Raw genomic sequence first — 12,488 nt, 5'->3', positions numbered from 1 at the left:
GGTCTATGCAAATAAGCTACAAATCACAGCGGCTCTCTAAGCCAACATAACCAATGCCATCCGCCATGCGCGCTACCGAGCAAAGCAGTGGCGGAATTTGAACAAAAAATCCTACATAATGACATCTAGAGGCCTTTCAAACAAATAAAACATTTCGATTATATCTTACACCCACTGGTTATTAAAATTTAAAAAACGGTTTCAGAGCGGTCATGCCGTGTGTTTTTACGTCCTATAATTTATTTTTGTTATTTATTTATGTGCCCATTCCATGACATTTTTTTCTTTGAGTGCTTATTTTTTATATCGCGCGGACTAAAATTTAAAACTACACCATCAGGCTCGTGTCTAATGATAATTGGGATTTCTACTCACCAACAAGTTCCATCCATTGAGGAGGGCCTGATAAAAAAAACTATACGGTAGTACTTCATCGCACTTCCTCTACTCCCCCCACATGTTCTTCATCGCACCTACTCTACTATTCTATTCTATTCTAAAACTTCAACATTCTCGTTTAGTTTTTTTACTCTTCCTCTCACTAGTTTCTCTTTCTCTTCCATTAATCTCGCAAACATAGTTTTCACGACGGTCCAATCCTATCTACGGATCATCAATTCAAATAGGACCGCCACTGTGATCGATCAACTTAAGCCACTCTAATGGCTCTATTTGTCCTTTACTGAAAATAAAAATAAAACGTAAAAAAACTTTTGCGCCTCTAAGGGTTAAACTGCCGAGAAGTTTTAGGTATTGATTTTACTCATTTTAAAACATGTGAATTCGATTTGCGTGATCCTGCAATAATACCACATGTCGACGAATGTTGTTTTGTTAATATTTGGCTTCAGTTGGGGTCCATAAGTTAAAGGTTAATTATTTTTATAGTAGAGACAAACTTTTAATTTCGACCAATTACAAAGCAATTACGTTATTTTAGAATAAATTTGCACTCTCATTCATTTATTGTAAGAGAATATCATTCTTTTAAAATAAATAGTCAAACTTCAAAACGTTGTTTTAAACGAAAATGGTCACAGCTATAACTATTTATTTATTTGTTTTATTTCAGTCTTTCCACAACTTTACGGACACATGTTCACCCAAAGGAAGAAAGTACTAGGAGGAAAGAAAAAAGAGTAAGGCTGTTCTAAATGTTCTCACTATCGATGATCTATTTTTGTTAACTTTTATGATTTTTATTTAATTTATTTAAACTGTTTCTATTCTTGAGTGGTTGAATACAGTAACATTTTTATATTCTCAATGAGCCGTGATGTTATATGACATGATGAATTAATTATTAAATAAACATGAACAAATCGACGAGACTTTTTTTTAGCATTCAAAAAGTGAATTTGATGATCCATTAATAAAATTTTCAGTATTATCTTTTGCCGTTTTACATAGATGTTCTCACAATTGCTTATTTGTATTGTTTTATGCTTATGTTTGATTTAGTTGATGATTATTGATCAACTATACAAAATATGAGGATGTTGACAGTGTGAGAGAAAACAATAGTAGCATTAGCCAAGATAACACTAAAACTGTGAAAGGAAGAAAGCAAAATATGGAAGAGAGATGAGATACCCCCCGTTATATGGGGTAGTTGGAAATTGGCTTTTTGGTTACATTATCATACGTGCGATCCGTTGCACCGATCAATGCATTCCGTCCGTAGCCCGCGAAAAGAAAGCTATGCGTCCAAAAAGTTAATTTTTTACAAAAAGAAATAATTGCATGGTCAACAGTGAAATTATCCAGAAGAAACAAATCTTGAAAGAAGTTCTTCTTCTAGTGCATATCCGTTTCGGATGTTGGCGACTATCATGGCAATCTGTATTTTGCAAGTTGCTGCTTTGAAAAGATTTGTTGTTGTTGTGTTGAACCACGTACGTAGATTTTTCAGCCAGGAAATCCTTCGCCTTCGAAACCTTCACCTTGAAAGAAGTAACTGAACAAATCTGTAAGTGCGTAGTAGTCTACCATTCATGCACACACACCCCTGCCCTTTGTATTATATTTTGCCGCTGCAGAATTTGGAGCACCAGTTCACGTTAAAAACGTCGACATGGCTCTAAATGAAACATTCCGGATAATATCGGGTTGCCTGAAACCGAACCCATCGAAGAGATCTATCTCATAGTTGGAATCGCTCCACCACCTATTAGAAGACAGGTCACGTCAGAGGTAGAATGGAAGAAGCAAGAGACATATCGAAGACACTCTTTGTATGACCACCAAACTCAACCAAGCCGACTAAGATCTCGGAAAAGCTTCCTGAAAACATCAAGATCCATCCCCTAGCACCTGAAACGCACTCAATAAACTTATGGCAAGCGTTAGTTACTTTAACACTTTTTGTCTCTTCAGAGGAAATGGCTGCTGGATACCAATTGTCTTTCGTGACATGAAGAGCACTTAACAGACTAAGAACTGGCGTCCCACGTTGTGCTAGCAACCTGAAAAGATGGGAATGCCAGGAGGGGGATACCTGAGACTTTGGTGCGGTTCGGAGTAGTCATCATCTACTTCTTCTTCTTAAAGTGCCCTCTCCTCAATGGAGGTTGGCTACTACAATTTTAAACTCTTCTCTATCTTCAGCTGTTCAAAATTTAGCCCTGTCCATTGTCGGATGTTTCTGAGCCACGATAGTCTTTTCCTTCCTAGGCCTCTCTTTCCCTCGATTTTTCCTTTCACTATAAGTTGGGCATATTGGTACTTATTATTTCTCAGTATGTGGCCTAGGTATGATGTTTTTCTAACTTTTACTGTGTTAAAAAGTTCTCTTTTTTTGCCTATTCTATGCAGCTTTTCTTCGTTTGAGGTATGCGATGTCCATGAAATTTTGAACATTCTCCGGTAGATCCACATTTCAAAGGCCTCCAATTTATTTACGGTTGATGTTTTAAGGGTCCACGTTTCAACTGCATATAGAAGAGTCGACTAGACGTAGCATTTTGATAAACGTAGTCGAATTTCGAGTTTTATTCGAGAATCACAAAGCAGTTTTTTTATTTTTTCGAAAGATTTTCTGGCCTGGCCTATTCTCGATCTTATTTCTAGATCAGGATTTAGGCTGCTATCGATCCAACATCTCAGGTACTTAAATCTATTGACCTGTTCTAAAATATGCCCATTTATTGTGCAAGGTTGAGGTACGTTTTGGTTTTTTTCGGATTGACATCACTTTGGTTTTTTTAATGTTTATTTTCATACCAAGTTGCTCACAGGTCGAGTTGGTCTTGTCGATGAGTCGTTGTAGACCTAAGTCGGAATCCGCAATTAACACTGTATCATCGGCGTATCTGATACTGTTGATATTTACGCCATTCACATTGACTCCATCCTTGGAATTCTCCAATGCTTCTTTAAATAGAAACTCGGAGTAAAGATTAAACAACAGAGGCGACAGAACACATCCCTGTCTAACTCCCCTCCTAATTTCTACTTCTGCGGATGTGGAACCTTCGATCCTAACTCTGGCGTTTTGGTTCCAGTACAAGTTTTTTAAGAATTTGATGCCTTTTCCATCTAAACCGACTTCTTGCAAACGTTCTAGTAGTAGGTCGTGTCTTACTCTATCAAATACTTTTTCGAAGTCTATAAAGCATATAAATATATCTTTCTGTTGGTCGTAGCATTTTTGGGCGAGAACTAGTAAACTGAACAGGGCTTCTCTCGTTCCCATGCCGGCTCTGAATCCAAACTGATCGTCTCCGATGATTGTTTCGCACTTTCTATAGATACGATTATGTACGATTTTTAGTCGGACTTTTACTGCATGACTCATAAGGCTTATCACACGGAACTCATTGCATCATCTACTAATTTGCAAAAATATGAAAGAGACCTGCACAAAAGAAGACCTAATTTTAGCTAATAGGGCCATCTATGTGGCCAACCGTTGGAAATATAGGGTGCCCTGGACATAGAACGTAAGTAAGTAATCTTGTTGGTTAGAATGAAGTCCAAGTTGGTTCGTTAGAATGAAGTCCAAGTTGTTTCGATTTGGTGCTACTCAAGTTGATTTTCGTCTTTACGTAAAGAGTTCCAATGATGGTAATTTGTATGGGTAAACTGCTGATGTATTATCGGAATAAAGGGAGTTTTTCTTGAAGAATGCATTTGCACTAGGCATGTTTTGGTAGTATGCAAACTGAACCAGTCTCCCTCCTATTTTATTACTTTTCTTAAAATATATCTCTCTCTATTTTTGAGGCCCACTGGATTCTGAATTTGGTTGGACTATCTGGTTGGTAACCATCCTCTGGGTCTTCTCACCGGAACGTTTCCAGAAACAATTAATCTCTCTATATTATTATCACCACTCCGAACCACGTGGCCAAAGAACTGCAGAACACCACATCTCAAAGACATCAATTTTTTTGGCGTTCTTCTGCGCGAAGAGTCCCTGGAAGTAGTTTCTGCCCCCTATATAAATATTGTGAATACAAGTGCATTCACCAATCTCATCTTGATTTTTTGAGAGATAGATCTGCCTTTCCAAACTTTGGTGAAGCATTTTTGCCATACCAATGCTTCTCCCAACTTCTGCTTCGCAGTTGCCGTCTGTAGTTATTCTAGATCCGTGATAGTTGAAGCTGGTATTCCTGCAAGTGGTTACTCAGATGAATAGTGATGAATCTGTCTATCACCATTATTTTCGTCTTTTCTTTATTAATTTTAAGTCCAACTTTAATGCTTTCCAACTCCACAAATTACTCAAACGCCATTTCATCAAAACAATAGCAAGATTTTGCTGAATGCTACCAATATTTGCACATTTCGACAGCCCAGAGGACAGAAAACAATTTGTTATAATGTTCAGTTCTTCGTCAAAGCAAGTGGCACCTCTGTGCGGTAACCACTGACGTGAGAAGTATTTTAGAGACATTAGAAGTAGTTGGGTATTATTGACTGACACGTTATGTAAACTAAAGTTTTAGGTTTAGGGCAGGATAAGTGAAACTCTTTGTTATTATCCAGCTTTCGCCAAATTTATTTTTTCCTGCAGGATATGCTAAAATATGATTTTAATTATTTTATCAGTAAATACAATGTAATTAAAATAAAAAAAAATGTATAAAACAAGCACAAAAACTTACATTTGGTTAACCCATTAAATTTTGAACATCACAAAACTATTCAACTTTACACTAAACACTAAATTTAAGAAAATGTGATTAAACGATTATTTTGAAATTTGATTTATATCAGAAAGATACTCGTTTCTGTTTACTATAATTTTCGTTGTTGATAACTAATTTTCGATTGTTATATGGCTGTGTACTATACATAATAAAATGATGAAGCATTTTACTTATCATCTGTTTACATAAACAACAAAGTGGAGCCAAATTTAAATATTTGAATCTTTGTGTTTAACTCCCAAAAATGATAGATGTTCTAACAAAAACATAAGTGGATGGTGAATGGCTCATAATATAAAATTTATACTGGAACCAATCAGCCACTTTAAGAATAAAAACAAATCCTGGAGATGAACCGACCGAAGTGATCCTGATTTTGCAAGGCGTTAACAAAGATGTATACTTTCACCTCTATTGTTTAATCAATATTCAGAGGAAATATTTAGTGAAGCCTTAGGAAATTGTTAACGTAGAATTCTTCCACATGGAAAACTCCTAAATAACATCCGATGTGCAGGATGACACCGTTATTATTTCAGACAGTCTAAAAAGTTTACAACAGCCAATGAACAAAGTAAGTAAAATATTTGGGCTGAAAGTAAACATCATTCAGCCAATCACGTCCACTGCTGGACATAGGCTTCCTTCAGTCTCTTCCAATGTTATCTACACTAGGCCGCTTGTAACCAGTTTCCCGCTACTCTTTTCAAGTCGTCGGTCCATCTAGTCGGTAGTCGTCCTCGGCTTCTTTTATAGTTTCTGGGCCTCCATTCCATGATTCGTCGTGTCCACTGACCATCTTGTGTTCTAGCTAAGTGCCCTACCCAATTCCACTTAAGCGTCGTGATTCTTTAGATAACGTCTTGAACTGATTTCTTGGTTTGTTATGTGGTCTCGAAGGCTCACATCCAACATTACACGTTCCATAGCTCGCTGCAGTGGCGCACCGAGGGGGGGGGGGTTTGGGGGTTAAACCCCCCCCCCCCCAGGACCCTATTCCGACACTGTTACTTACACATTTTAAGGACTCAAAATGGAGGTAACATCATAAAAAAAATTTTGGTGACCAACCAAACCCCCCCCTCAGAGGCAAATTCTAGGTGCGCTACTGGCTCGCTGTGTAATTCTGTCAGTGTAAGTCTCTTCGAAATAAGTTTGTGCGGGCAAAACACATTGGTTATAAACCTTCCACAAAGGTACACCCGAATTGAACTTCTTAGAATATGGTTTAGTTTGCCAAATGTTGGCTTTGTCAGGAAAATTGATCGAATATAGAAAAAAGATAGAAATATTGATTATGTTAAAACTAACAATATTTTGACGTACCATAAAATATTCCTTTATCAATTTGTTCTACTAATTGTTATATTTTGATAAAAGCTAGTGTCACATAAAATACAGATAAAACTATATTACTCATAAAATGACAAAGCTTTTAGTGATAATAATATAAATTTGGTTTTCAAATAATTTGATTTAAATACATTTACTCAGCTTATATGAATATAAATATGTATGACCCTACACTCACGCAGTAAGAAATTCTGGCTAGACAGTACAAGTATCGACGCACCACGAAAAATTTATGTTTATGTGTTTATATTGTGTAATTAATATTAGTACTTTTGGCAGTTTTACGTTCTCTCTGTTCATTAGTATCGTTTTTTGTGGTTCGTGATGATTTACTATGAAATTGAAGGGTTAGGAACAAAAATGGTATAACATTTTTCCACTGCAGTTGAGAAAATTGTTTTGAAAGTTTATAAATTGTTCGTAAAGACAGTAAAACTTTATGTATTTAGCATGTTCCGTGACACATCATATGCATTTTCAATATTCTGTAATACTACAATATTAAAAAAAACATTAAAACATTAAAAGTTACTAGAACATTAAAAAATTTTAAAATATGTCTACCGCGGATTCGATATCACTTAGTGCCATAACACACGCGACAGTTTTGACCTAGGCTTTTACCAAAAGTAAAATCTAATCGGGAGGTTGTCTATGTTGAGTGAATCGGTAGTGACAGACCGAGCGCTGCCTGGCGGTTTTGAAACCGAGTCGGTTGATGGTTAGGATGGCTCGTTTTTCAAAACAGCCTGACTAGAAGTACAGTAGTAGTTGCGTTTTATTGCATCACCCGTGCCACACGTATCGGTTTTTTAACAGTGGTTTGCTAAGAATTATTTTTGGATTTTTGTTGTTTTTTCTACAATATTTTTGTCGAAAAATGATAAAAATAGATGTTGATAAATTAATTGGGAAGGTAGAAAGGCTTCCCGCTTTATGGGACATGAAAACATCAGAGTATAGTCGACACGTAATTTCGTGAGAAAATTTATAGGAACCAGAGGAGTCAAATACTACTAAAATGGCAACACTGTTAGACTTACCACTACTTTATTGAACAGTAGCGTAGATATCTAATTTTTAATTAAATAAAAGTTTTTATTTTTATTTAATTTTATTTAAGAAAAAGTTTCATTTTCTATAAAGTTTAAATAAAAAATATTGGTGTGATATATCTAGGAAGTGATAACACTAATCGACTCGGCTAAATAGAACTTATTGTAAAATAACAATACCTATAAAAAATTGTTAATAAAAGTAATTATCACATACAATTAACTCAATTTTTTATGTACAAGTATTTTAGTATACACACGTTTTAATAACACAACTGCTCATAAGTTTTAAAACTTATGATCACATTTTATCCCTGATAACTTAGTTATTGTAATAAAAAAAATAGAGAATTCATTTTTTAAATTATATACAGCGTATTGTATTAACAACTTCGGTTTGACACCGTGTGAGAGAAGACTTAGTATCTCAATAATTTAAAAATGGTTAATAGGTCTAAAACTTCTATGAACATCTTTTTTATGTATCTAGCAGGTATTTTATAATAACCTAACCTGTACTTTGATTATTTTAAATTAAATTATGTTGTATGTTTTTGTTCCATCATGAAGTGTATTTGTACTCTATTTTCAAAGATATATAAGCAAAACGAGAATTTGTACAATTACAATAAAAATAAAGGTTTCAACTAACACCTAGTTGGAAATAAGAACTTACTAATCTACTCATAATCACTGTTATCACTAGTATCAGTTGTATCTTCTATATTTATAGTTCATTTGGTTAATGCTGGTAAATATTTAACATAGTCATTTTCCACTGCGATTACATGTTTGATTACACTTTTCCAGTTGGTTGCTGTGATCTTTGTGACTTCTCTTCTAATCAACTGGAGAGCAGTAGACAAAAATTTAGGAGCCACGTTTCTTCTTCTTCTATTACCTTTAAGTTGTGTCCATATTAACTCTATTGGGTTCAATTTACAATAGTAAGGAGGAAATAATTGTAATACTGGGCATACCAAGCACGATATGCCCATTACTGCGAGTACAGTTATCAACATTATATTCCTTCTGGTACTGTCTACTGTCAACAACCTCCAACAATTCCTTTTTACTATATGATGCCTCAAAGTACAAATCTTTCTCAAATAAATTCTTGAATTTGTAATTTGTTTCAAGTAATATTTGGAATTTTCTCATTAATCTTGAATAATATGATACGTTGTCCATGATAATCACACTATATTTAGGTAATCTCGGAAGAAGAGGTTCCTTTAATATTTTTTTATAGGTATTAATAATACATCATCGATCCATCTATTTTCTCCACCGCAGTGTAAAATTATAATTCTCTGTCCTGTCATGTAGGTAAGATGTCTCTCCTATAGTCTTGTAGCAGATTGCTTTGGACACTGATAAACATGTTTCTACAATTGCTTTTGATTTAGACAATTTAGAACACAATTCTTCATAAGCATGTTTTAGCATATTATGTTTGGATGGTATCATCACAGAGGTATTGAAAATGTCGCTTACATTTTACTACACGGCTTTGTAAAGATATTCCAATTGATTAGAGGGTTCCACTGGCTCTTCAGCTGCAGAATTATTATCACACCACGGGTGCCACATTTCAAAAGTATTTTCGTAAAATTATAAAGTTTACTGTTCTTTTACTGAGTTTTATAAAAACTAACTTCTGTTTTTTTCTTCAAAAAAACATTAAACGTTTACATCTATGGTTCCTGAGTTGAACTTTTTTTATACTTCATTTCCATCATATTGATAGCTGAAAGCATTATAATTGACGCTCGAACTTCTTTTTCGATATATATATATATATATATATATATATATATATATATATATATATATATATATATATATATATATATATATATATAGATTTTTCAAACCATGATTCACAAATTAAACCCTCCATATCCTCATGATAATCTAGATTCTTTATTTTTTTTTACAGATATTAATAATAAATCGTCGATGCATCCATTTTCTACACCGCAGGTTAAAATTATAATTCTGTCCTTTATTGGGCGGTAATGAATTAGAACACTTTATGTTATTATTCGTCCAACTTTTTTCACGGTGTCATGAATACCATACCAGGTTTCATCCAAATAAACAATATTTCGTTTAAAAATAAAGTTTAAAATAATATAAAATATTATACCTACCTACCCAATTGTAAACCACTGGACGGTCGAAACGAAATTTATTGGGATAAACTACTTTATGGTTTCGGTTGCTCAGGCAAAAATTGTTATTTTACGCAAAGAATGCATCGATGATAACTTTATCTGAGCGACTGTACATATTTTACCAGGCTCATCTAAATGTAAATATCGATGAGAATATTAAAACTTTGTATTATTATACATCTCAGTCATTGATAATTTTGCAGTTAATAACTACTCCTGGTAGAGTACTTTTATTTTAATTTTTATTGCCTGCTTTTATTACAGATAAATATATTTTTACACAGTCTCACCGAAATATGAGGCGACTATACAGTGATAAAATTATCAAAAAATAATGCTGGAAGGAAATTTGCTTCTGAAGGGAAGGTAAAAATAAAAAATTGCTCCTCGTGACTCCTCAACTCAAAGAACAAATTATTGCCTTTTACCTTTTTTTCCTTGAATAATTGGCTGTATCCACATCCTCCGAGTTTTAATTCTTCTTTTCCAACGGTAGTACACAAGAGTCGAGATCAATACATCTTCACTTCATCACTCATTTCAATAAAACACAATAATTTTGAAAATGAAATCTTTCTATTTCTTTCTAAAATAACTGAAAGCTCTGGTCTTGGTTAAACAAACTGGTTAAACTAAGTGGAAAACAGCTTCGGTTAAATCATTACGTCGGTCACTGGTCTAGAAAACCGCCTCGATAAACTCTTCGGTCAAACCGCTACGTGTGTCACTAGCCTTTAACCAGTCGTTCATTACAGTTCCACATTCAGATTCTACAGCTCATTTTTCAGCCAGTGAAGTTGCCCTCAAAAGATCGTCATCGGTATCAGTGAACTAAGCGGACATTCCTTAACTATGTGATGGACGGTTTTTTCTTGGGCTCCTCAGTCCCAGAAGCCAGAGGTATTTGTTTTAAGAACGCTTGTAATAAGTCGTTATTTCCTGAAGTATTCTATCATCAGTACCAGGTTTTGAGTAAGGGATTGTTCGAGAGTGTTCATGTTGATATATTGGGTTGCGAAGGTAATGTCATCAGCATACATGAACTTTTTGGATGTGGTAATTAGTGGGTCAACTTTGATGCTTGGGAGGTCCTTTTAGACAGCATGTTTTCCAGCATAGAGTCATCGCCCTGCATTTAGTAGCTTTTAAGAACTTAAATGTTAAGCTTTCTCTCCATACAGTATCGCAGGTAGCTGTTAGGTCGATGAAGATTGCGCCTGTTGGGTCTTTTTATACGTTGTTTGTAGCCCCGGTCGATAGATGTTGTTAGCGCTAAGACCTGGTCCATACAATTTCGGTTTCGTCTGAAGCCTGCCTGGTCTATTTATAGAGATTCAACTATGAGTAGATTGGGCCTGTTGTAGAGGAGACGTTTAAACAGTTTATACGCTATGCTTAAGACGGCAATAGGCCTGTAGCTTTTGGGTTTGTCGTTTGCCTTGCCAGGTTTGAGGATGGCTTTGATCTTTGTTTTCTTGAATTACTTAGGCAAGATCTTTGCCTAAGGAATTTCGAACGCCTCTAGGAATGTATTTTTTACGACTGTTTTACGAATTTTTGGTAGTTTTGAGGTTGAGGTAGTACGAATCAGAAGTTAGAATCTATATCTTTAGCGAAGCTAGTCCAATCGGTTTTGGAGAACGAGGCAATTGTGATGTGTGGATCACAGGAATCTGTCTACTTACTTCTATGTACACTAGTCTGTGTGGGAACTGTTTAATAATGTGGCGGTAGAAAGGAATGACTTTGGCCTTCGGTCAGTGCTGACAAATCATAGGTCAGAATTTGTTTCCGAGCTCCATCTACCTAATTTGAAAGTGGCAATATTTTTGTGAACGTATATTAGATATATGTTTTGTGTTTAAGCACATTTAAGTACAATTTTGACCACGTTCTGGTGGGTTTTTTTATACTTCCAGTCAGTATGTTGGCTGTTAAAGTTAGCTGGAATTGTAAGGTAGACTGGCTAACATGTGGTGGCTGATTTTTTTTTTTTTTTTTTTAGCCCTTTTTCTATCCGAATTGTCGAATAAAGGCCTCTCCCATTTCTCGCCATTCATCAATGTTGTGTGCTAGGCGTTTCCACATTGGTCCTGCGACTCTTTTGATATCGTCGCTCCAGTGCATTTGAGGTCTTCCTCTTGGTCTCTTCGCATCGTACGGTCGCCAGTTTCCAACTTCTTTGTTCCATCTACCATCTTCGAGACGTTCGTTGTGTCCAGCCCATTTCCATTTTAATTTAGCTGCTTGTTTCGCGGCGTCCTTTATTTTTGTTTTGTTCCGGATTGCTTCGTTCGTTTGCCGATCTATTAGTGAGATACCAAGCATCTGTCGTTCCATGGCTCGCTGAGTTTTTGAGTTTTTCGAATCTTGTCCATGTTCTTTTTTGTGAATGTCCAGGTTTGAGCTCCGTAAGTGAGAACGGGAAGGATACAAGAATCGGAACACTTTGGTTCGAAGGTTTTGGGGTATCTTTTTGTCTTTCAGTATGTATGAGAGTTTTCCAAATGCGGCCCATCCCATTCTTACTCGTCTGCTTATTTCGGTAGTTTGGTTTTCTTTGTTTACCTTGATATTCTGACCCAGATATATGTATTCTTCTACATGTTCCACTTTTGTTCCTTGGATGGTTATCGTCGGTTGATCATCTTTATTCGACATTAGCTTAGTTTTACTCAGATTCATTTTCAGTCCTTTTTTTATGGATTCCGTATGAAGCTCATCGATCATCGTCTTCAGTTCTT

At 35.4% G+C, this 12,488-nt stretch overlaps 1 protein-coding gene across 1 annotated transcript in view; it reads left to right on the top strand.

Moving 5' to 3' along the window:
* Hacd1 (3-hydroxyacyl-CoA dehydratase 1) overlaps positions 1 to 1,324 on the top strand; it is a 40,866-nt gene extending 39,542 nt beyond the window's left edge. The window contains exon 4 of the mRNA XM_072532825.1: positions 1,073 to 1,324. Coding sequence (XP_072388926.1) covers positions 1,073 to 1,143 — 71 coding nt within the window. The 3' untranslated portion in view covers positions 1,144 to 1,324. The remainder of the gene's footprint in view (positions 1 to 1,072) is intronic.
* The last annotated feature ends 11,164 nt before the right edge of the window (positions 1,325 to 12,488 follow it).

This window comes from Diabrotica undecimpunctata, chromosome 5, assembly GCF_040954645.1.
Source record: "Diabrotica undecimpunctata isolate CICGRU chromosome 5, icDiaUnde3, whole genome shotgun sequence".
Lineage (NCBI taxonomy): Eukaryota > Metazoa > Arthropoda > Insecta > Coleoptera > Chrysomelidae > Diabrotica > Diabrotica undecimpunctata.
The sequence above is the reverse complement of the archived record's forward strand: the minus strand, read 5'-3'. Positions and strand labels throughout refer to the sequence as shown.